The sequence below is a fragment of the Oryzias latipes genome, chromosome 12 (assembly GCF_002234675.1).
Source record: "Oryzias latipes chromosome 12, ASM223467v1".
NCBI lineage: Eukaryota > Metazoa > Chordata > Actinopteri > Beloniformes > Adrianichthyidae > Oryzias > Oryzias latipes.
Window position 1 is genome coordinate 3,376,306 of NC_019870.2, and position 19,710 is coordinate 3,396,015.

General features: G+C 42.1%; 4 protein-coding genes across 4 annotated transcripts; 3 read left to right on the top strand and 1 right to left on the bottom strand.

Moving 5' to 3' along the window:
* The first annotated feature begins 204 nt into the window (after window positions 1-204).
* LOC101167634 (proteinase-activated receptor 1-like) lies at window positions 205-2,609 on the top strand. Its single transcript, XM_004074639.3, has 2 exons — window positions 205-472; window positions 974-2,609. Exons 1-2 carry the CDS (start codon window positions 397-399, stop codon window positions 2,218-2,220), a joined length of 1,323 nt encoding a protein of 440 aa, XP_004074687.1. The 5' UTR covers window positions 205-396; the 3' UTR covers window positions 2,221-2,609.
* A 1,587-nt stretch (window positions 2,610-4,196) lies between these two features.
* LOC101167884 (proteinase-activated receptor 2) lies at window positions 4,197-6,543 on the top strand. Its single transcript, XM_004074640.4, has 2 exons — window positions 4,197-4,391; window positions 5,063-6,543. The coding sequence occupies exons 1-2, from the start codon at window positions 4,310-4,312 to the stop codon at window positions 6,121-6,123; spliced, it is 1,143 nt and encodes a 380-aa protein (XP_004074688.1). The 5' UTR covers window positions 4,197-4,309; the 3' UTR covers window positions 6,124-6,543.
* A 3,601-nt stretch (window positions 6,544-10,144) lies between these two features.
* LOC101174360 (proteinase-activated receptor 2) lies at window positions 10,145-13,309 on the top strand. The gene is made up of 2 exons (XM_004074500.4): window positions 10,145-10,281; window positions 11,447-13,309. Exons 1-2 carry the CDS (start codon window positions 10,209-10,211, stop codon window positions 12,529-12,531), a joined length of 1,158 nt encoding a protein of 385 aa, XP_004074548.1. The 5' UTR covers window positions 10,145-10,208; the 3' UTR covers window positions 12,532-13,309.
* Window positions 13,310-14,383: 1,074 nt separating this feature from the next.
* Window positions 14,384-18,442, bottom strand: LOC101168135 (cholesterol 25-hydroxylase-like protein 2). The gene has a single exon (XM_020707478.2). It carries the CDS (start codon window positions 17,804-17,806, stop codon window positions 16,907-16,909), a length of 900 nt encoding a protein of 299 aa, XP_020563137.1. The 5' UTR covers window positions 17,807-18,442; the 3' UTR covers window positions 14,384-16,906.
* Window positions 18,443-19,710: the final 1,268 nt, after the last annotated feature.

Below are 19,710 nucleotides of genomic sequence, written 5' to 3' on the forward strand. Positions count from 1 at the left end.
CTTCCATCATTGACTTGTCAGGTTATCTTTAAATTATCAGATGAAATAAATTGTTTACATCTCCCCCCAATGAAAGAGAATACTGTCAGTCAAAATAACTTTTTTGTTTCTGTTTAGTCTCATCTGGCTGTTTTACGTGCGGATAATGTCCTGTGACGGGAACACTGACCTCAGAGGAAAGGCATCTGCGGAGGCTGAAGCTGATTGGTGAGGGCGGCCGTTCTGGCCGGCGAGTCTTTGGGCGGAACCAAACCCGCGCACATTGAGAGGCTGACGGCTGTGGTGCAGCGGCAGCAGCGGGGGAAGAAGCCTGGAGAGAGGACACGCAGGGGCGAACACCTTCGTCTGATTCCCGGGTTTCTTTCACACTCCAAGCGGACTTTTTCCACCGGCGGAATGTTCTCGACGTCTTGGAAATGTTTGCTGCTACTGCTGGTTTGCGGCTGCGCAACGTCGCGTGCGCTAAAAAACGGTACGAAAAATGTTTGGTTTTTTCTGTCGTAAAATGTGTCGCGTTTTTATTTGTCTCTACGCATTGCTTAAACATTAATAAAAATAAAATCTAAAACATTGGCCTGGAAACAATTCTTTTAGCAATAACGTTTGAATAAAATTAAACTTTATTTTTAAAACATTACTGATACAAAGTGATTTACATAACTTTATTTAACTTAAAAACAAAACAAAAACCTTCACAAAATCTTAAATCATAATTTGTTATTAATTAGTTTGTTTTTTAATTTTCAATTTGATTTTTTTAATGGTTTTTAGCTTGAAGATTTTTGTTTATTATTTTCCTGCATGGTTAAAATGTTTAGGGTTTTTTTTATGATCGTATTATATATTTAGAAAGTTGGAACTATAGAAATGTAAAAGTAATTAGTGTGCCATACATCCTGAATTAAATCGGAACACATTCATTTATCATCAGTGTCTTGGTTTATGCTGACGCTTTAGTGTTTTCTCTCTTCAGGCTCCAGTCCGAGGACTTTTGTCGTCTTTCGAGATCCCGTCACAGATGAACCCATAGACGTTAACGTAATTATTGGACTAGAAACAAGCAAATCCAGTCCCTCCAGCAGGAATCAAACTGTAAGGGCCACACAATACCGGCTGAGCCTGTCAGAAGACGCTCAGCTGTTCCTCACCGGCTCCGTCTCCACGATCCTCATCCCTTCTTTCTACACGCTGGTGTGCTGCATCAGCGTGCCCATAAACATCTTGGCGGTTCTGGCTTTCGCTCGGGGGATCCGGCCCAAAAAGCCGGCGGCTATCTACATGCTGAACCTGGCCGCCACAGATCTGCTTTTTGCCCTCCTGCTCCCCTTTAAGATCTCCTACCACTTTGAAGGCAACAACTGGAGATTTGGTGAGATCATGTGCCGCGGGGTGACGGCGGCTTTCTACTGGAACATGTACTGCTCCGTCCTGCTGATTGCATGCATCAGCGTAGACCGGCTTCTCGCTGTGGTCTACCCCATCGACTCCCTGAGTTGGAGGAGGCCTCAAAACTCTGTCAAAGCCTGCATAAGCATGTGGATCTTATCCTTGGCTGGCTCAATCCCTCTGGTGATCTCCAAGCAGACCTTTGACCTCCCAGACCTGAACATCACCACCTGTCACGATGTCCAGGGTTCAGAAAGCATGGCGTGGCTCAGGCTGTATTTCATCATCCTCTGCTGTGCCCTCTTCTTCCTCCCTCTGCTGGTCACGGTGGTGTCCTACTTTCGGGTGGTTTGGAGCCTGAGCAGCGTTCCCGGGGGCATTCCAGGAAACTCTCGCAGGAGAAGCCGAGCGGTGGTGATGGTTCTGGTGGTGCTGGTGATCTTCCTGCTGTGCTTCATGCCCACAAACTGCCTGCTGCTGGCTCACTACCTGCTGTTTGACAGGGAACTGGAGAAGGACCGGGACACTCCGGATGGATCCTACGGACTGTACCTGCTCTTTATGTGCTTGGGAAGTCTGAACTGCGTCCTGGATCCACTCGTCTACTACTTTGGGTCGTCGCAGTGCCAGAGGCAACTCTCGGGCCTGCTGACGTGCGAGAAGATCAAGGACAGGCGCGCCATCTCCCACTCCAGCTCGGATTCGTGTAGATCCAGCAAAAGAGCCATTCTCAAATCTAGCACCACAGAAAGCTCCAAGCTGAACTCTTCAATTGTGAAAACAGACATTCGGGAGGAAGGTCTCAACAGCCAGTACAGGAAGCTGCTGGTGTGACCAATGAGTTATTTTTTACCCTTTAAAAAAAACTGACAGCGATTTTATGAAGCGATTGCATGGGCCCCCTTCAGCGGATGCTTTTATTCCACGACAAAGACAAGCAACTATTCTGAGCTCATGACACTAAATGAAGTAAAGGCTAAAGCAGGAAGGACATTTAGATTAGAAAGGCGTGCATCACAGGCTTCTGGCTTTGCTCTCCATCTGAGTTTTTGCTAAATATGATGTTAGTTAAAGGAAGGAAACTGCTCCCCTTTTTGCAGATAAGCCGGCCTTCGAATTTAGCACTTATATTACCAAGGGAAGGCTCTCTGTAAATGCCTATTTCTTATTTTTTTATTTTATATTTTTGCAGTTTTACCTTTTAATAAATGCTTTCTACTCTCTGTGTGATTTATTTTATTTTTCATTGTCTTCAACTAAACAGGATTATTCTGCAGCTTCAGCATTTCCACCCATAGTTTGAGTGGAGCTGTGGAACAAATGAACTGCAGCAGCTGCACAGTTGGATTTAAAAAAACGTACTTACTGAGGGGGTCGTTTTTGATCAACTGTTCACATTTATTGTTCTCTCTAAAGTTGGAGTGCATGGTGGTGCCGTGGTTAGCGCAAAGAAATACTCAGAAATTCAATTTTAAGCTTACTTTTCTTTATATATGTCCTCCATCATCAGAGAACCGCCACAAGAATGTATGAAGAGAACAATTTTCATTAGAGTGGGTCTTTGAGGTGGAGAATTACCTCCTGCTTTTAGGATTCTGTATAGCCACAGTTAGTTCCACAGCCCAAAAAGTGCGACTCACTTATTTCACAGGGAAAAACTAAAGTTTAAATATTCTTTAAAAGGCCCTCCCTCTCTTCCACTTAAGAGCCCCTGGGGTCTTAATTCTGCCTTGATCTTACAGTGATTATCTAAAGTGTCATTTTGTGTGGTTGAGGCTGACTCATGTCGTTGATTTTATCAGACACTTTCTGTTTAAATGTTTTTCTATCTCAACACATCTGATTGTGGTTTGACCTGCATCTGTCCTGAGTTATTTAAGTCGGCCTAGTTGGGGTAATTTACAGTTTATCCAATTTTCACATATGACATAGTAGTTGGGACCTCTTAAAATCTTTTTTAAGGGTTTCCTTGTTACATATACATGACAAATTTATCAGAAATCAACCAAAAAAGAGGGAAATTCTTTTTTATTGGAACTCAAGGTGTGGCGGCTGAAACTGTTGGCCTGTCCTTTGCTTTTCAGCCCAGTAGGGGGCGGTAGAATACCGTTAAAGCAAAAACCAGAATCTTTTCTCCTCTGAAAGATAGATGTGCAAAAAAACTCACATGTTAAGCGCAGTAGAAATAACTTTTTTCCTCTTCATTATTTGATTCTGAAGTCTAAATAAACTGCATTAAAGCCCTTTTAAGGCCCACATGTAAAATTCTGTATCAGCAACAAGCTGGAATTTCTGGACAACTTACTGACTACCCTAAAAAACAGAGGTAAACCCACCAAATTCATTTATTTTTTCTTTATTACTTGATTTCCAGCAGGCTGACAGCTGAGCAAATGTTTACCCTTCAGTACCTCTATTGGGTCTCAAAGGCAAAAAAGAAGCTACACTCTTATCAAAACCACATTCAAAATAAGTCCAATTTAATCATTTACAGCTGTCAATACAACTCACACAAAAAACTGGAATTGTAATTCACTGTATTTCAGACTCAAAAAAACAGGAATCGTACCAGATATTGCAAAGATGTAAATTCACATTATTTGTGAAGAGTTGGAAGTTTATTTTATTTTTACTTTTTTTATAAATAAATAATCATTTTTCATTTTTCAGTCTTGCTTTGAGAAGTGAAATGCTGGGTGTTTTTAGGTCATTAGGCTTGCCGTACCTGCAATCTGCTGTTGCTCAATCATTCTCAAGAAAACCGACGCGAAAGTCACCACGCCCCCCTCGGGATTTGTGGCTGCAGCCGACTCACGCTCAGCTGACCGCATGACGTCACTCAGGTGCTCTGGGCGCGCGGGGGAAAGCAGCCGTTTTTTTAGGAGGAGCCGCGCCCTCCGTCGCTCAGTTTCTGTCCGCAGCCATGGGTGCCGGGTCGCGGTGGCTTCAGCTGCTTCTGCTGCTGTGCTGGACGCAGACGAGCCTGACGGGGAACAATGCCACCGGTAACGACGGTTTTCCTGCTTTCCGTTACATTCCTGCTTGCTTTGGATGGAGTTCGGAGCCGGTTGCCGCTTTGTTTGACTCCAAAACTCCGAGGCTCGCTTGTGTTTTGAGGCCATTCTTCCTCTCCTGAATGACATTGACTTCTCTGTTGTAGAGGTGATCAGGGATTCTGTTATATTTACATGCTTTTTATTTATGCATTTACTTGAATCCATGTATTATGATTGCATTCTGAACTATGTTTGCTTGGTGCAAAGTGAAATGTGCTTGCATTGCCAGATATCTGGGATTTCTGGTCTCTGTTTTCTCTTCTTTGCTGAGTTGTTTATGGAACAGAGACACCTGTGGCTTACAGACTAGACTTGCAGACGTCTGCTGTGGGAATATGTGCTTGCTTGACACAGGATCTATCTAATGACGTATTTTACGTGTTTCCATGTTGCTCTGCTGGATAATTTAAAAAAGCTGTCTGCTTTGAAAGCGTGACATTCTCCCCTTAGCTGCACATTAGATTTTTGGTGGCCTGAACCATCCGAACCTGCGAAGGCCACATGGGGCTGTAACTCTGTCCACAGCAGGCTTTAGGCCAGTCTGCAGTGGACAAACCAGAGCTTCGGGTCTTTCCTAGAGTCAACACGTTGTGTTCCTTTGTTTCTTGTGCTTTTAACAGAAACCAGAGGCCTCCCAGGAGTGGAAACAAATGCAGGTGTGATACTGGGACCCGTAGCCCTGGGGGTCCTGAAGAGCCGCCTGACCACAGTCTTCCTCCCGATCATCTACATCATCGTCTTTGCTGTGGCGCTGCCCACCAACGCCTTGGCGCTCTGGGTGTTCCTCTTCAGAATCAAGAGCAAGCACCCGTCTTCCATCTACATGGCCAACCTGGCCCTTGCCGACCTCATGTTTGTCGTCTGGATCCCGCTAAAAATTGCGTACCACTTCAACGGCAACAACTGGACCTTCGGCGATGGGTTCTGCGAGGTTCTGGTGGGGTTTTTCTACGCCAACATGTACGGCTCCATCGCCTTTATCGCCTGCATTAGTGCCCAGCGCTACTGGGCCGTGGTGGATCCTCTGTCGAAGCGCATGAGGAGCAACCGCATTGCCATTTTGGTGTCAACCGTCATCTGGGTGACGATCTGGCTCCTCACCATCCCCCTCTACATGTACGACCAGACGGTCTCCGTGATCGGCCTAAACATCCTCACCTGCCACGACGTCACCAAGCTCAGCCAAAGAAGTATAGCTGCGGGCTACTTTGTGACAATGGGATTGGTGGGGTTTGTGCTTCCCACTGTGGTGTGCGTCGTCTCCTACATCTTCATGCTCAAGGCTCTCAGGAACACCATGGCCGATCCGACCATCGCCAAGAAGCGCCAGAAGGCAGTGGTCTTGATCATCACCGTCCTGGTCATGTTCATCGTCTGCTTTGCCCCCAGTAACATCATGCTGCTGGTGCACTACACCCTCCTGCTGGGGGAGACGGAGAACACGCTGTACGGGTTCTACCTCACCACGCTGTGCCTGGCCAGTATGAACAGCTGCCTGGACCCTTTCATCTACTACTTCATCTCCGAGGACTTCAGGGAGCATGTGAAGAACACGTTCCTGTGCAGGAGCGAGAGGACAGTGGGCAGGATGAAAGTCTCCTTCAGTGCCATGAAGTACTCCAGGAGGAACAACACGTACACGTCTTCGGTCACCAAGAACACGCAGAGCTCTGAAATCTAGAAGACCCCCGGGCAGGTGCTTTCCGCTAATCCGACCTACATCTGCGACAAGGACTTTACTGAATTGATACATGTCGGTTTTTTTAACTTTTAGCAATATCGTGCTTTCATTTTTATTCTAATGTGTTTTTAAAGTTATTTTTTGAGATGAATGTACTTTTAACCCTGACAAGAAGCTGTGATACGTACCCTTTTAAACAAATGATGCAGAATAAACGTTTTTTTTTTTGAAATTATAGGTCATTTTGTATAAGGTCATGAAATATTTTCCATTTCTCATATTTATATGCTATTTAGTAGATGTCTGGACACATTTTAAACACTTCATTATTATTTTTTTAGTTAAAATTTAGGATGAAGGATCAACATGCAATCCTCTTGTATAAAAACAAAACAAATAAACATCAAATTTACAGAATAATCAGAAGTTGGCTGTTTACAATGCATTAACCGTAAATGTTTTCACAAAAATACACAATTTTGAACCAACATCAAACATTTTAAATGGATTTTACACCAAAAATCAATGGCAAATTTGCAACAAAAATATTGTTAAATATAAGACAACAAGAGAGACCGAAACAAAAAATCAAGCTAGTGGAGAGTAAAATTACCTCATTTCATGATTTAAAGGGATTTTAATTCATCTATGGGTAGATGTATCATATTTCAGGTGAGCAACACAGATAAAATGGGTGTAAGTATCACAGGATTCTAGTGTTCATAGAGTATTAGGTGCTTTAAAAACTCCATTTAAATCTGTGGGAATCCTCAATGACAGTTCTGGATTGTGTATTTTAAAGAAATACTCAGAGATGCAAGAATGGGTCAAAATGCCGCTTTGAGGTGTTTTTTGATATCAGGAATTAACATTATAATACACTTAAAAGTTCAAAAAAGTGGATTTTGTATGATATTGGCCTTTTCGATAAAGTTATGCTCATTCAGGGTCTAATGTCTTCACTAAGGACAATTAAGTCTGCCAGTTGGTGAGCCTGATGAACTCATTCAGTGTGTAGGACTCAGATAAGCTAAGCCGACTACAATGATGCTAACACTTAGTGGTTGACATGCATGATGAAATTGAGAAACAAACAACAGCACAGGAAGATACAACATTACATAATCAACTGTTGTTACGCAGTGAAGCATTGTAGTTATATAACACTAAGGTACTGTGGGAAAATTTACAGTACTTTACTGTAGTTCTTGTAAATCCCTTACAGTAAGCTGCAGTGTGAAACATACAGACTGTATTGATAACGTACAATGAAAAGTTTTACAGTGTTTAAATATGTTTATCTAGTATTATTTTAAATATGTCTTAAAATGCCTTTTTGACCTCTTAAAGTCCCACTTGGATCCTCTTTAATCTATTTTTAAAGCGTTCCCAGAGGCCTTTTAATTATGCTGATTTTATCCAAAATTTTAAAAAAGACAACCTGTCGTTTATGCAGAGCAGTCTGCACCTCACTTCCCATCATCTCTCACCCCTTCTAGCTTACAGCCCCTCACAACCCCAAAGCGGTGCAACAAATATGGCGAGCAATATTGGAGCCATCCAGCCGTACAGTTTTGAGCCAGATTCCAGATCTGACAAGGAAAACACAACTGTTCATGGATCCATTTTTCTGCAGGCGGATGCATCTGAATGGAGCGGAGCAGGAAGCTTATGGCCCACCCAGTGCATAACAAATACAATCTTTTTCTAACTGTTTTTTCTGCTCCTGCTGTACAACGCTCCAAATAAAGCAAATTCCCCAGTCGACTGCACGATGGTGTAGTGGTTGCCTCACACTAAGAAGGCTCCCGGTTCAAGTCCCACACCTGAAACAGAATAGAGGACCTTTCTGTGTTTGTTCTCCCCGTGCATGGGTGGGTTTTCTTCCTCCCTGTCCAAAAACATGCTTCATAGGTTAATTGGTTAATCTAAATTGCCTCTAGGTGTGAAGGTGAGATTTATTGAGTGTGTGATTGTGTCCGTGCGACAGACTGGCGACCTGTCCAGGTGTACCCTGCCTTTGCCCATGAGTGGCCGGGATAGGCTCCAGCAGCCCTGTGACCCCGAAAGGGACAAAACGGGTTTACAAGATGAACAAATGCATTCCCCCAGTGTCAAGAATCTGTAGTCAAACAGCAAACGTAAGGACCTTTTCCCAAGCGTTGGTGGAGTAAACATGACTCTGTGGGGGTTATTCAACGATTTTTAGTGTTAAAGTTGTACAGATGGTGTCAATTATTAACACCCAAAAGAGTTATGTTAACTCTGAAAATTGAACACTATGTTCAGTGTCACTTTAACACTGTGTAGATGAGGTCCATATGTTATTTTGGCTCAGAAGTAAAATCAGCTCTTTAAGTGTTATATTATCACATCTGTATTTAGTGTGTAGATTAAAAGGTTTCCAGTCAACACTCCCCACAGTGACAGGGAACCACCTCCTCCTGAAGCAGCTCCTAGAATAGTTGAATTTGCATCAAAGGGAGGAGATGTCAAGAAATTTGTTTATTTCCTTCAGTATTTTCTAGCATTACCAACGCAGTGCTAACGCCTACATAGATAAGCCGCCATATTCTTATTCTTCCTGCGGATGCTATTTATCAGAGCATCAGCAGCATACCTTTGGTTTTCATGTGACCTGAAAGCATGTTTCAATTTCATGTAGACATGAGGTAATGGACATTTTTGGAATTGTTCTGGCATTCGCTGACTCAGAAGCACACTCAGGGTGTGGGTTTATTTAAAGGCAGGGCTTACAGGAAAAGTTCACTACAATATGCAAGCAAAAGACAAATCATGCTCTTTTCTTTTATTACATTTACTTTGCAAATATAATTGAAATAATTCTCAAAGAAAACATTTTAAGAAAGCAACATGATAATAAAAAATTCTAATTAGTGTAAAAACATTATGTCCAGTATTATCTACATTAACATAAAAATAAAGACAATGAAACTAAATAAATATAAGTTTCACCTTGACCTTTTATTTTATTGACTTTGTGTCTGTCAGGCAGGACATTTCCTGTTAGATTCATAATAGGGGTGGTTAGACCAGTTTTTAGGACAGTGTTTCTTACAGAACACTTTTTGGAACTTTTGGACAAAAGAAAATCACAAAGACAACCTCACAACTTTATTCACTTCTTTTAAACTTCCTAAAAATTAATTTCTTTTTGATTTTTTTTCTACTCTCAAGCTCTCATTTCATTTTATTTGAGTTTTTTTTTGTTTTGTGGCAATCAAATTTAAAAAATATATATATAAATTATTTTTCTTCAGCGTTTTCTGACCCTAAAATATATGCTAACCCGTTTTATAGCCTGAGTAGAAATTAAAATTTTAGTAAATGTGTGCAACCTTATTAAGTAACATCTAAAATAGCATGATTAGGAGCTATTATAATGTCAGGAAGATCTAAATATTTTCTTTGTAAAAATTTCTAATCAATATATGCAGTACTATTTCATATCATATGATATTTATTAAATTACATTGCACTACATATTATATATATATATATATATATATATATATATATATATATATATATATATATATATATATATATATATATATATATATATATATATATATATATATATATATATATATATATATATAAAATCGTATTCAAATAAAGTGAATGATATGTGAAGAAAATATTATTAATATGATTAAAAATACATTTATTTAATTGTATTCTATTTTAATTTCTTTGTCTTCTTTCTTTTTGTCCTTTGATTTTTTTTAAGTTAATCCAATATTTCCTATTTTCAATATTTCATTCCTTGGTTTTTTAAAAGAACCGTATTATTAATCTAATTGAGTGTGTGCCGTGTGTTATTTTTATTTTTTTATGGGGAAAAACGACAACATCTTTGTTTGGTTTACTCACGCACCGAAACCATAGCAACCGTGAAAGAACACCAGCCACCCGAGAGCAATGCGGGGTGGGCGGTTTCGAGTGACGTCACCGCTGCAGCAGGTAGTCTCGGGGCGTGTCGTCGAAGTTTTCTTAAAGGGTCTCCCCGACAAGAGGAAACGTGAAGACGCACGCGCGCCCAGAGGAATTACCTGTGAAACATGGAGTCCGTGCGGATCCTAGGAGCCGTGCTGCTGCTTTTCTGCTGCTTTTATGTGGGAGAATCCAAAAACTGTAAGTTCTGCTTTTGTTTCACTGACATGAGTGTTTGTTTTCAGAAGGGAAAAAAAAAATCCCAGACGAGAAGACAATTACCTCTTCTGTTAATAATTAAAACAATATCGTTTACGTAACAACCGGGTTATGCTTTTATTACAAGCTCTGGACTAGTTTTTACGATTTACTTTATTATCTTTACCCTTAAAACTATTACAGCAAAGATATTAGTTTTTGTATATTAAACAGTTGTTTAACTTGAACCCTTTTGATTTTCTGTTGTTCTCAGTGAAGCTTGCAGGACAGAAACCATTAGTTTCTCTGGGAAGTTCTTTTTGAATGCATTCATTTTTGCTGAAGGCCCATTTTGTGGCTGAGGAGAACTTCTTACTTCTTTACTAGAACAGTGAGGATCGGGGAAACTCTTCAAAGCCACACCTCATTAGGTCTACTTAGCAGCCCATGGGACTGAGTGACCATAGGAACATGAATTCTTGTTTTTGGACGAGCTTGGTTTTGGTTTTGACATTGCCCGTGGACGTCCCACATCAGGCATGTCCATTTATAGTCCTCAAGGGCAGGATTTTGTGTTTCATGGTGTTTGTCATTGGTGGAGCACACCTGATGCAGGTAATCCGCAGAAGAAGGTGGGGCAGGGTTTTTACAGAAACCAGCAGTGCAACACACAGCCAAGACTTAAACCGGACGGTCTCGTTTTAACACTAAGGGCCTTCGACGTTTCACTGCGTTTATTGAAATGCAAGTGCACTAAAACATGCTAAGATCGTTTTTAGCTTTTTTTAAATGATCAGATTTTTCGCTTAAAGAAGAAGATATGAGACTCGGGATAGTTTAGCCACTCTTTCCTCCTCACGAGAAGAAAATGTCAGCAATGTGTCGTATTTTGCCGACATGTCGGCTCATACATTATCAACGCCAATGCTGCGTGCGTCTGTGCAACCGTGTTTACGGAGGACAGACCTCCAGAAGTTTACAAAAATAACACAGCGTTTGAAGTTGATTAGCAAACATCTGATTACTCCCAGTTATTCAATGCTTGATCAAATTCATCAATGTACCGGTACCTGTTGGTTATTGACCAACAAACATCTCGGGGTTTGTTGTGATAAATATCGTTGTTTTGAGCTACCTAACGTTTTTCTCTCTCTCTCTCATTTTTTAGCTCGAACATTTATAGCGCAGGAAGACCCTAACAACTCGGGTCTTTATATCACGAGTGCAGAAGCTGTGAAGACTCTGAAGAGTCCCCTGACCACCGTTTTCTTCCCGATGATCTACATCCTGGTGTTTGTGGTGGGACTTCCCGCAAATGGAATGGCTATATGGGTGTTCCTCTTCAGGACCCAGAAGAAGCACCCTTCTTCGATCTACATGGCCAACCTGGCTCTGGCTGACCTTCTCTTCGTCATCTGGCTGCCTCTGAAAATTTCGTACCACCTAAATGGCAACGACTGGACCTATGGAGAGCCGATGTGCAAAGTCCTTATCAGCTTCTTCTACGGGAACATGTACTGCTCCGTGCTGTTCATCACATGCCTCAGCGTGCAAAGATACTGGGTTGTTGCACACCCTCTGTCCATGCAAAGGAAGAACAACAAAATTGCGATTGGCATCTCTCTGGCCATTTGGGCTTTTATTTGGCTAACTACCACGCCTCTATACCTGTACGACCACACGGTGAAGCTCAAGGATCCCAACGTGACCACTTGCCATGATGTGAGCATCATTAAAGACGCCGAATACCCGTTCGGCTCCATCCAGCTCCAGTTCTACTACTTCATCTTCATGGGTCTGGTAGTGTTCCTTGTCCCATGTGTGGTGATCATTGCGGCCTACATCCTTCTACTGAAAACATTGGGGGGCGCCAAGGAGGAGAACGCTACATCAAAGAACCGACACAAAGTAGTTGTGCTGATTGTGATCGTCCTGGTGACGTTCCTGGTCTGTTTCATCCCCAGCAACATCATGCTGGTGTTGCATTATTCCCTTCTGAAAGACGGGATGGCAGAAAATAGTTACAGCTTCTACATTACCACCCTGTGCCTGTCGAGCCTCAACAGCTGCCTGGACCCATTCATCTACTACTTTGTGTCGGAGGACTTCAGGAACCACGTGAAGAACACGCTGCTCTGCAGGAGCAGCCGGACTGTGGAGAGAATGAGAGTATCCTTTAGCTCCATGAAATACTCCAAAAAGAGCAAGGCGTATGTGTCGGATTCGGGAACCACGCAGACCAGCACCTTGTAGCACGAAACCCTTGTTGTCACGTTAACCCTCTAATACCTAAGCTGTTGCTAGCGACAGCAAAGTAACACATGTTCCTTGAACTAGCGTAACTCTTTGACCATGTACACAATAGATGTAATTCTAACAGATTCTGATGCTGAGAAAAGCGACTATATGCAAAACTTTGTTAGTACAGTTAGCGGTTTACGTTAATTGTGTAATTGTAACATATCACAATCCATTGGAGTTGCCTATATAATGCTTTTCTTGAGCCTTTCAGAGTAAACTATATTCTTATATATGATAATATATGACCCATAGCACACTAAAGAATGTTTTTTTAATGACATATTAGTTATTTTCACAGTTCAATTGTTGACACTGCATGGTATAGGCCCTTTGCATAAACGGTTAAAAAGTTACGATAGCTCAACGAACGTCAACACTAAAGCCAACGCTCAGGTGTTAATAGATTAACAAAGTTAGACTTACAAAATGTGAAAAAAACTGTGGTTAATAATAAAAAAACCTCAACTATTGTTGTTAAATATGTATTTTATATTGTACATAATGGTGGGGAACGTCTGTCCAAGGCCGGGGTTTGGTGCCATTCACGAAAGCAACTTAACAATTATGTAATGTTTGATGATGACGCTAATGCTAACTAGTTAGCATGTTTAAGATGAGTTGTGCAACACTGTTTTTATTTTTTTATGGTTTCTCTGTATTTTTTACAGCTACTAAAATGTTACATATTTTTTTATAAATAAAAGCGACAGAAGGAAATATCTGTGAAAGTCCTTCGTGCTGTTTTGGTTGAGTCACGCCGAGCCGCGCTGTTCCTCTGACGGTCACAGATGTAATCAGAGGTTGATCATCTTGATGAGTTGAAATGTTGAGAATTCTGGGAATGTGCTGGTGACTTGCACCATGAGAAGGAACACTTCTTTAGGAGGTTTTCTGGTTAAAAAAGGCAGCCAGAGCTTGGGAGTGGGGGTGGAAATGCTTGAGAACAGGATGGGACATGCTTTGACGATGATCCTATCCACTGGTTTCAGTACAAGTCATTGTTTTAGTTACTTCTACGTCAAAGAAGTTTTGTTTTTTAGCTTCATGGCAGAGCCTCAAAGCCGTATTTCTCTATTTTCTCAACCTAAAGGAAAACAAAGAGTTTATTGTTTCTGACTGAGGGGTCCTTAGTTCATTTGTTTTTGGAGATAAGAAGTCAGTGTTTCAAGCCCCACCCAAGTCACCTCCCTCCCCCAGGTAAACAGACCGTGAACGATGAGGTAAATGATTAAGAGTCACCTGTCCTTTTGTCAGCACTCGAGTTACCTTTTTCAGGCATTGTGGGTAGAGCAGCATCTGCCATGATGATCGACTTCAGGACGAGTATAAAACAAACAAAAGAAGAACAATAAAGTCTTTGTAGCTCATTTGATAATTTGCTTTCATTAGTTCTGTTAAGATAACTTCACAGTAATATTTAATGACTTAAAAAAATTGTTTTCTCGCAGCGTGATGCTATGGATAAAAAAGGAGCCACATTTTAAGAGAGATGCATTAAAACCTAAAATCCAAATAACAGATTTATATTTAAAGTGTAGCCTGCTTTAATGTGGCACACTCTAAAGAAATACAAAAAAAGTATTAGATTGTGCTGATAAATATGGAAGGGATAATTCCCAATGAGGTTGCGCCTGTAAAGTCCATTAAAGTCTAATAATGGACACTTCGAAGGGCATTGTCCTTATACCACAATTACAAAAACAATATTTTAAAATGTAATATTAAGTAAATCAATTATTCTTGTTATTTTTAACATTATAATGTATTTCACAAAAAGTGGAGTTAGTATTTAATATACATTCACTTAAACCAGTTTGTGTTTTTATTATGCATTTAAGCTGAAACATAAATGTTTACACTTTCATGACCACTGCTTCCTCTTTCCACCATGAATGTACAAAAACAAATACTACACAAAAACAATTACTTTATGCAAAATTGTTTTTCAATGATAAGTTCTCCATTTTGCTAAAGCATCATGGGAAATCCGTTTCAGTCTCCTAAAATATTTGTGAAGTCTGCAACAAAGTAAAAGTCTGCGGGTGTTGATATGTAAAAGTTTCAAAAGTTTTGTTTCTAATAAAAGTTACACTTTAACCCAACATTTGACCCTCCATACATAGGGTTCTTAAGAATAAAATATAAAATCATAAATATATTTTTTAACGTTTTGACACAAAGAAAATGCATGCAGGTGACTTTTGTACATTTTGTGGCTTCATTGTTTCTGAATTTAAAGAGGTTGCTATGGTGATATAATCAGATTCAACTTTACTGTCAATGTGGCTAAAATGCAGTCGTCATCCAACCAGAAGTGCTTTTTTTTTTTTTACAATGCAGACTAATAATATATAGGAGGAAGGAACTGACTATTAAAATAAAAAACATATTTCCCCTCTTCAAGGTTGTCCCAGACAGTGTTAACATTTTGAAGTTTCAAATTTTTTTTTGAATAAAATAATAATGCTGGTAAAACGGGAGGAGCAGGGGCGGAGCTACGGAGGGGCAAAGGCCCCCTTAGCTAAAAAGCTTTGCCTCCCAATTTTTGAGTCAGTTTTAAGTATCGTTAGTATTGAGAAACCATCAACAGAAGCTTCTTTCAGCATTGCAAAAATTACAAAATGCATTTTTTAAAACAAAATCTTCGGCCCCTCAAATTATAGGCTTCAAAATCCTTTAATTTGTAATGGCCTCCTAGACCGGTGTTGTCATTTGCCACCCTAGTCTTTTACCCCCTCCCTTCTCATATAAAATTACCATAAAGACCATAAAATGAGTCAACTTTGTGCTGCAGGTTGTTGCAAATCCAAAAGCTAGAATTAAAAGAATGGAAAAAGACCAAATATAATCAAATCCACAAATGAATCAGTCCAGAATCCTGTTAACCAGAAACAAATACAAAACGATGATTCGACAAAACACACAGAAATGAGAACAACAGAGAAAAAGGGCTGACAGACGGCGTGTAAGCAGGTGGACACAAAAAACAACCACAAACTTGTCTGGTCGGTCGTGTTCCTCCTTTGCCTGCAGGGGGAGGAGCTTGTGTACAGCCCCCTTTTTAATGTTTATATAAACTAATAGTCACGTTGAGAAACAATTATGTTTTTCCTTCTGCATGCTCCATAAAATATTGCTCCTTTGGATCACATTTGAACTTTAAGCTTGGTACAAATATCCAAACGATCAAAGTTGTACATGCAGGTAAAAGGGAACACAGACTTCTCAAAAACTCAGAGGAATCAACAGGTACTTATGACGCGCTTCAAAGGTTCCTCATCAAGAGGATTTGCAGAACTGTGGTTTGTGCTAACTAGGCCACCAAATACGAAATATGAGGATCTTTGCCTTTCACACAAAGGCTTACTGAGACACTATATGCAGACGGATGTGCACCAGAGAGGTGTGTCAGGTGGAAAGCAAAATCAGGTCTGACCAGTTCTGGCTGCTGCTTGACTGTAAACAACTGCAGAGCATGAAAATGAGTCACTGGTTCCAGTGCCGTTTCAGTCTCGCTAAAATCAGTTGGACGTGTTCTTGCTTAAAAAAAAGTATGTAAAAACAGAGTGAAGGGTTTGTTTTGGGTTCCTGTGTTTAACTTGTTGCTCATCATGCAGACAAGGATTTGCAGCTCTTGCAGGAGGAAAGACCTCTGCTGGTTCTCAAGAGGAAATGCATGTGTTGTCATTTAAAAGAATCAATTTCTGCCTAGGTGATGACTCAAGTTCAGTATTTGTTTACCTACCTACACCAGGAAGAACAATAGTAATTCAGGCCAACCCAGATCCGTTTCCGACTTTGCATTCCCCGGATTTTCTCCTCTGCTACAGATTCCTGCAGGCAGACTGTCTCCCCTCAAAGGCAGGGTGATAGATTAGTATTGCACCCATGCTTGATGCTGGGATGCAGCTAAAAGACAGCCTTTCATTGCGAGAGGGAGGCAGAGGGTTTGGGAATCCTTTCCGACGGATCTCACCGTCTGAAAGACGGCGCGACAGCTGCCTAATGCAGTTTGATGTTTTATTTTTGTAAGGCCAATGCAAACACATCGCACACGCACAATGACCTAAGAACGGCTTAAAGAGAAGCAAAAACGCAGCAGTACAGTGATATATACAGGAGGAATTTCTACGCCCATTTGTACATTCATCGCAGCACAGGATGACCGATGTTGGCAAAATATTCTATTTGTCAAGCAAGTCAGGAGGTGTTAGAGCAGTTCCAGAAAACTTAGTGAGACGACGTCAAAGAGAAAAGGTGAAAGGATGGAATGTAAACGAGTCTGTGTGGATCAGAGCAGAGTCAGTCAGAGGTTCATTCAGCCTCTTCACTCTTTCTTCTCATTCATCTCGTCTGGCTCCCACTTGGCAGCGTGGCTGGATTGAGCTGGCGCGATGTGCGTCCCTCCCAGCCAGTCCCAGTGCGCAAAGAATGGGGCAAAGTTAGTGCCCGGGCGCTGGTGGTGAACATCGTGCTTGGGAGCTCCCCCCCAGAGGCCAAAGGGCACCAGGTTGTGCATGGCCCAGGGGAAGTCGTAGCCGCAGTGGTCCTCGGTGGAAACGTAGACGTTGAAGACCATGAAGCCCCACGTCGTGAGGCAGTGGCACTGCAGCAGGATGGGGTCGATGGTGGCCCAGAATCCCACGCTGAACAGCTCCCAGCCGGACAGGTACTGCGTGACCAGGCTGAAGGGCTGGTTGTACTGGTGGTGGACGGCGTGGAAGGTGCGGTACAGCCAGGGGACCCGGTGGTGCAAGAGGTGCCACAGGTAGTACTGGAAATCGAAGACAAACATGCAGCCCAGGATGCCCAGGAAGAAGCTCCAGAGGGTGGGGGCTTCAGGGGGCAGAGGAGTCGGTGGTCGCCACAGCCACTGCGCCACTGCAGCGGGAAAAATGAAGAACAGGTGGTTGTAGATGGTGACGCCAAGAGTCATCCAGATGTTGGGCCAGGTGACGGGCTTGTCAGGATGCAACCGATAACGGTTGATGAATGGCCAAGAGGGAGCCAGCAAGTCCAGCACGGTGTAGAGACCCACCAGCACAAAGTAGGTGGTGACAGAGAGCACCACGGGGAAGAGAGGGCTCCTCAGAAGGTCATGGTGGTTCTGGTGGAGGTAGTCCCATAAAGGTTGCAGAACCAAGTCCTGGGACTGGCCCCCGGTCACGTTTTGAACATCCGACATCCAGGACAAAGCCTCTGCTCTGAGCAACCGGCCTGCGCTCATCACCAATGTGCCGCTTCTCTTCCAAAATGGGCCGACCCCAAAGGATTAATTCTGACGAGCCTCGGGAGAGGATAAAGAGGCACTAAATGAAAGCAGAGGTCCAATCAGCTGCCTCGTATAGGTTAAACAAATTGTCTGGTGATGTTATGCCAAATTGGACTGGCGGACGGTCTTTGGCTCTTATGTATGTTCAAGCCCCACCTCCGCCCCCCCCTCCACTCTCTGCATCTTAAAAGAAGGCACTCTGTGAAGGCCCTTTTTCATGGGTACAAGGACGGCAGCCAGAACTCAGGAGCCGGGCCACAGCGGCTCTCATTTTTTGACCCAAATCATGGAGAGAGAGCTTCCGCCTCCTTGTGAATCTGACTTCAGAGCAACGCCGACTTGGGGCCGTCAGCACAATCAAAGATATTTCCCAAAGCAGTCCGATTTTTCTGCCCTGCATGCTAATCGTAAGGCCTGATGCTGCTTCAGCCTCTCACACCCTCAGGCTCATGCAGAGAGCACAAAGAAGTCATTAATCATCGAAATGTTGTCAAATCAGACGTGCTTTGAAAGAGCTGGACAGAACTGGAGCGGCGACCGCAGCTCTTGTTTCTATGGTTTGATGCAATAATTCTGCCGACGGCTGACATGTGACTCTGAGCTGCTTCTGGTCGTTCCCCTGCTGCCGGGATTTGACAGAAGTTAGAGCATCAAGAGACCTTTAGATAAAATGTTACATCTCTCTTTAGCTGGTCTTTTACCCATTCCAGTGGTGAAAACCAGGAGACATGGAGAGGCATCTTTTAAGCAGTATGGCCCTCATTTATGGAACGGTCTGCCAGAAGACCTGAGGACCGCAGAGAGCGTTTATGCCTTTAAGAAAAGGCTCAAGACCCATCTTTTTAACCTGGCTTTTAGCTAAGTTTTACTTCTTTTATCTATCTATCTATCTATCTATCTATCTATCTATCTATCTATCTATCTATCTATCTATCTATCTATCTATCTATCTATCTATCTATCTATCTATCTATCTATCTATCTATCTATCTATCTATCTATCTATCTATCTATCTATCTATCTATCTATCTATCTATCTATCTATCTATCTATCTATCTATCTATCTATCTATCTATCTATCTATCTATCTATCTATCTATCTATCTATCTATCTATCTGTTTATTTATTCGTTTTATCCTGTTTTGTGAATTTACGGGGAGCCGGTTTAGCTCGTGCTGGTTTGCGGCACCTTCCGTCTGTGAAACCAGGGCTCAACTCCGGGCTGCTCCCTGTTCCCTTCTCTACCTCTGTGCCAGTCCCAAGCCCGGTTGCTTTGAGAGGGTTGCGCCAGGAAGGGCATCCGGCATAAAACGTTGCCAAGTTTACCATGCGACTTGTTCACTGTGGCGACCCCTGATGGGAAAAGCTGAAAGGGAAACAACATCTTGTTTTGTGAATTTACACTCGATTTTTAATGCTTTATTTTAATTCACCTTGTTTCAATGTTTTATAATTTATGGCTTTTATCTGTATTTTTACTTTTTCATTCTCATTTATATTTAAATTTTTATTATCTGTGCTTCCTCAGTTGGATCCTCTCCCTCTGGGTCGGCTGCTGTTCAGCCGCTGCAGCTCTAGATGGGGACCTGCCACCATGCTGTGGTGGAGCGGTCCCCCCCTGTGATGCTGCATCTGGCAGTCTATGCAGTTATTCCCAGAGAGGGAAGTCCAAATTGTTAACGTTTCCAACATCTTGTTTTCGTGCTCAGCCTATTTCTCACTGTCTTTCCCCATCTGTTAGGGGGTGGGAGGTGTGAAAGAAGTGGGGGGCTGTGTCTAGGTACGGGGAGGGGGGCCTTATTTTTTTTTTATTTTTGTGCATGTTTATTTTAATTTTCCTGCTTGTTTTTCTATCA

What these genes read in the sequence shown, in the direction of transcription:
- LOC101167634 (XM_004074639.3), top strand. Translation starts at nt 397, where the DNA reads ATGTTCTCGACGTCTTGGAAATGTTTGCTGCTACTGCTGGTTTGCGGC. An exon ending in GTCGCGTGCGCTAAAAAACG is followed by an intron (nt 473 to 973) that starts GTACGAAAAATG and finishes TTCTCTCTTCAG; the next exon opens with GCTCCAGTCCGAGGACTTTT.
- LOC101167884 (XM_004074640.4), top strand. Translation starts at nt 4,310, where the DNA reads ATGGGTGCCGGGTCGCGGTGGCTTCAGCTGCTTCTGCTGCTGTGCTGG. An exon ending in GACGGGGAACAATGCCACCG is followed by an intron (nt 4,392 to 5,062) that starts GTAACGACGGTT and finishes TGCTTTTAACAG; the next exon opens with AAACCAGAGGCCTCCCAGGA.
- LOC101174360 (XM_004074500.4), top strand. Translation starts at nt 10,209, where the DNA reads ATGGAGTCCGTGCGGATCCTAGGAGCCGTGCTGCTGCTTTTCTGCTGC. An exon ending in TGTGGGAGAATCCAAAAACT is followed by an intron (nt 10,282 to 11,446) that starts GTAAGTTCTGCT and finishes CTCATTTTTTAG; the next exon opens with CTCGAACATTTATAGCGCAG.
- LOC101168135 (XM_020707478.2), bottom strand. Translation starts at nt 17,806, where the DNA reads ATGAGCGCAGGCCGGTTGCTCAGAGCAGAGGCTTTGTCCTGGATGTCG.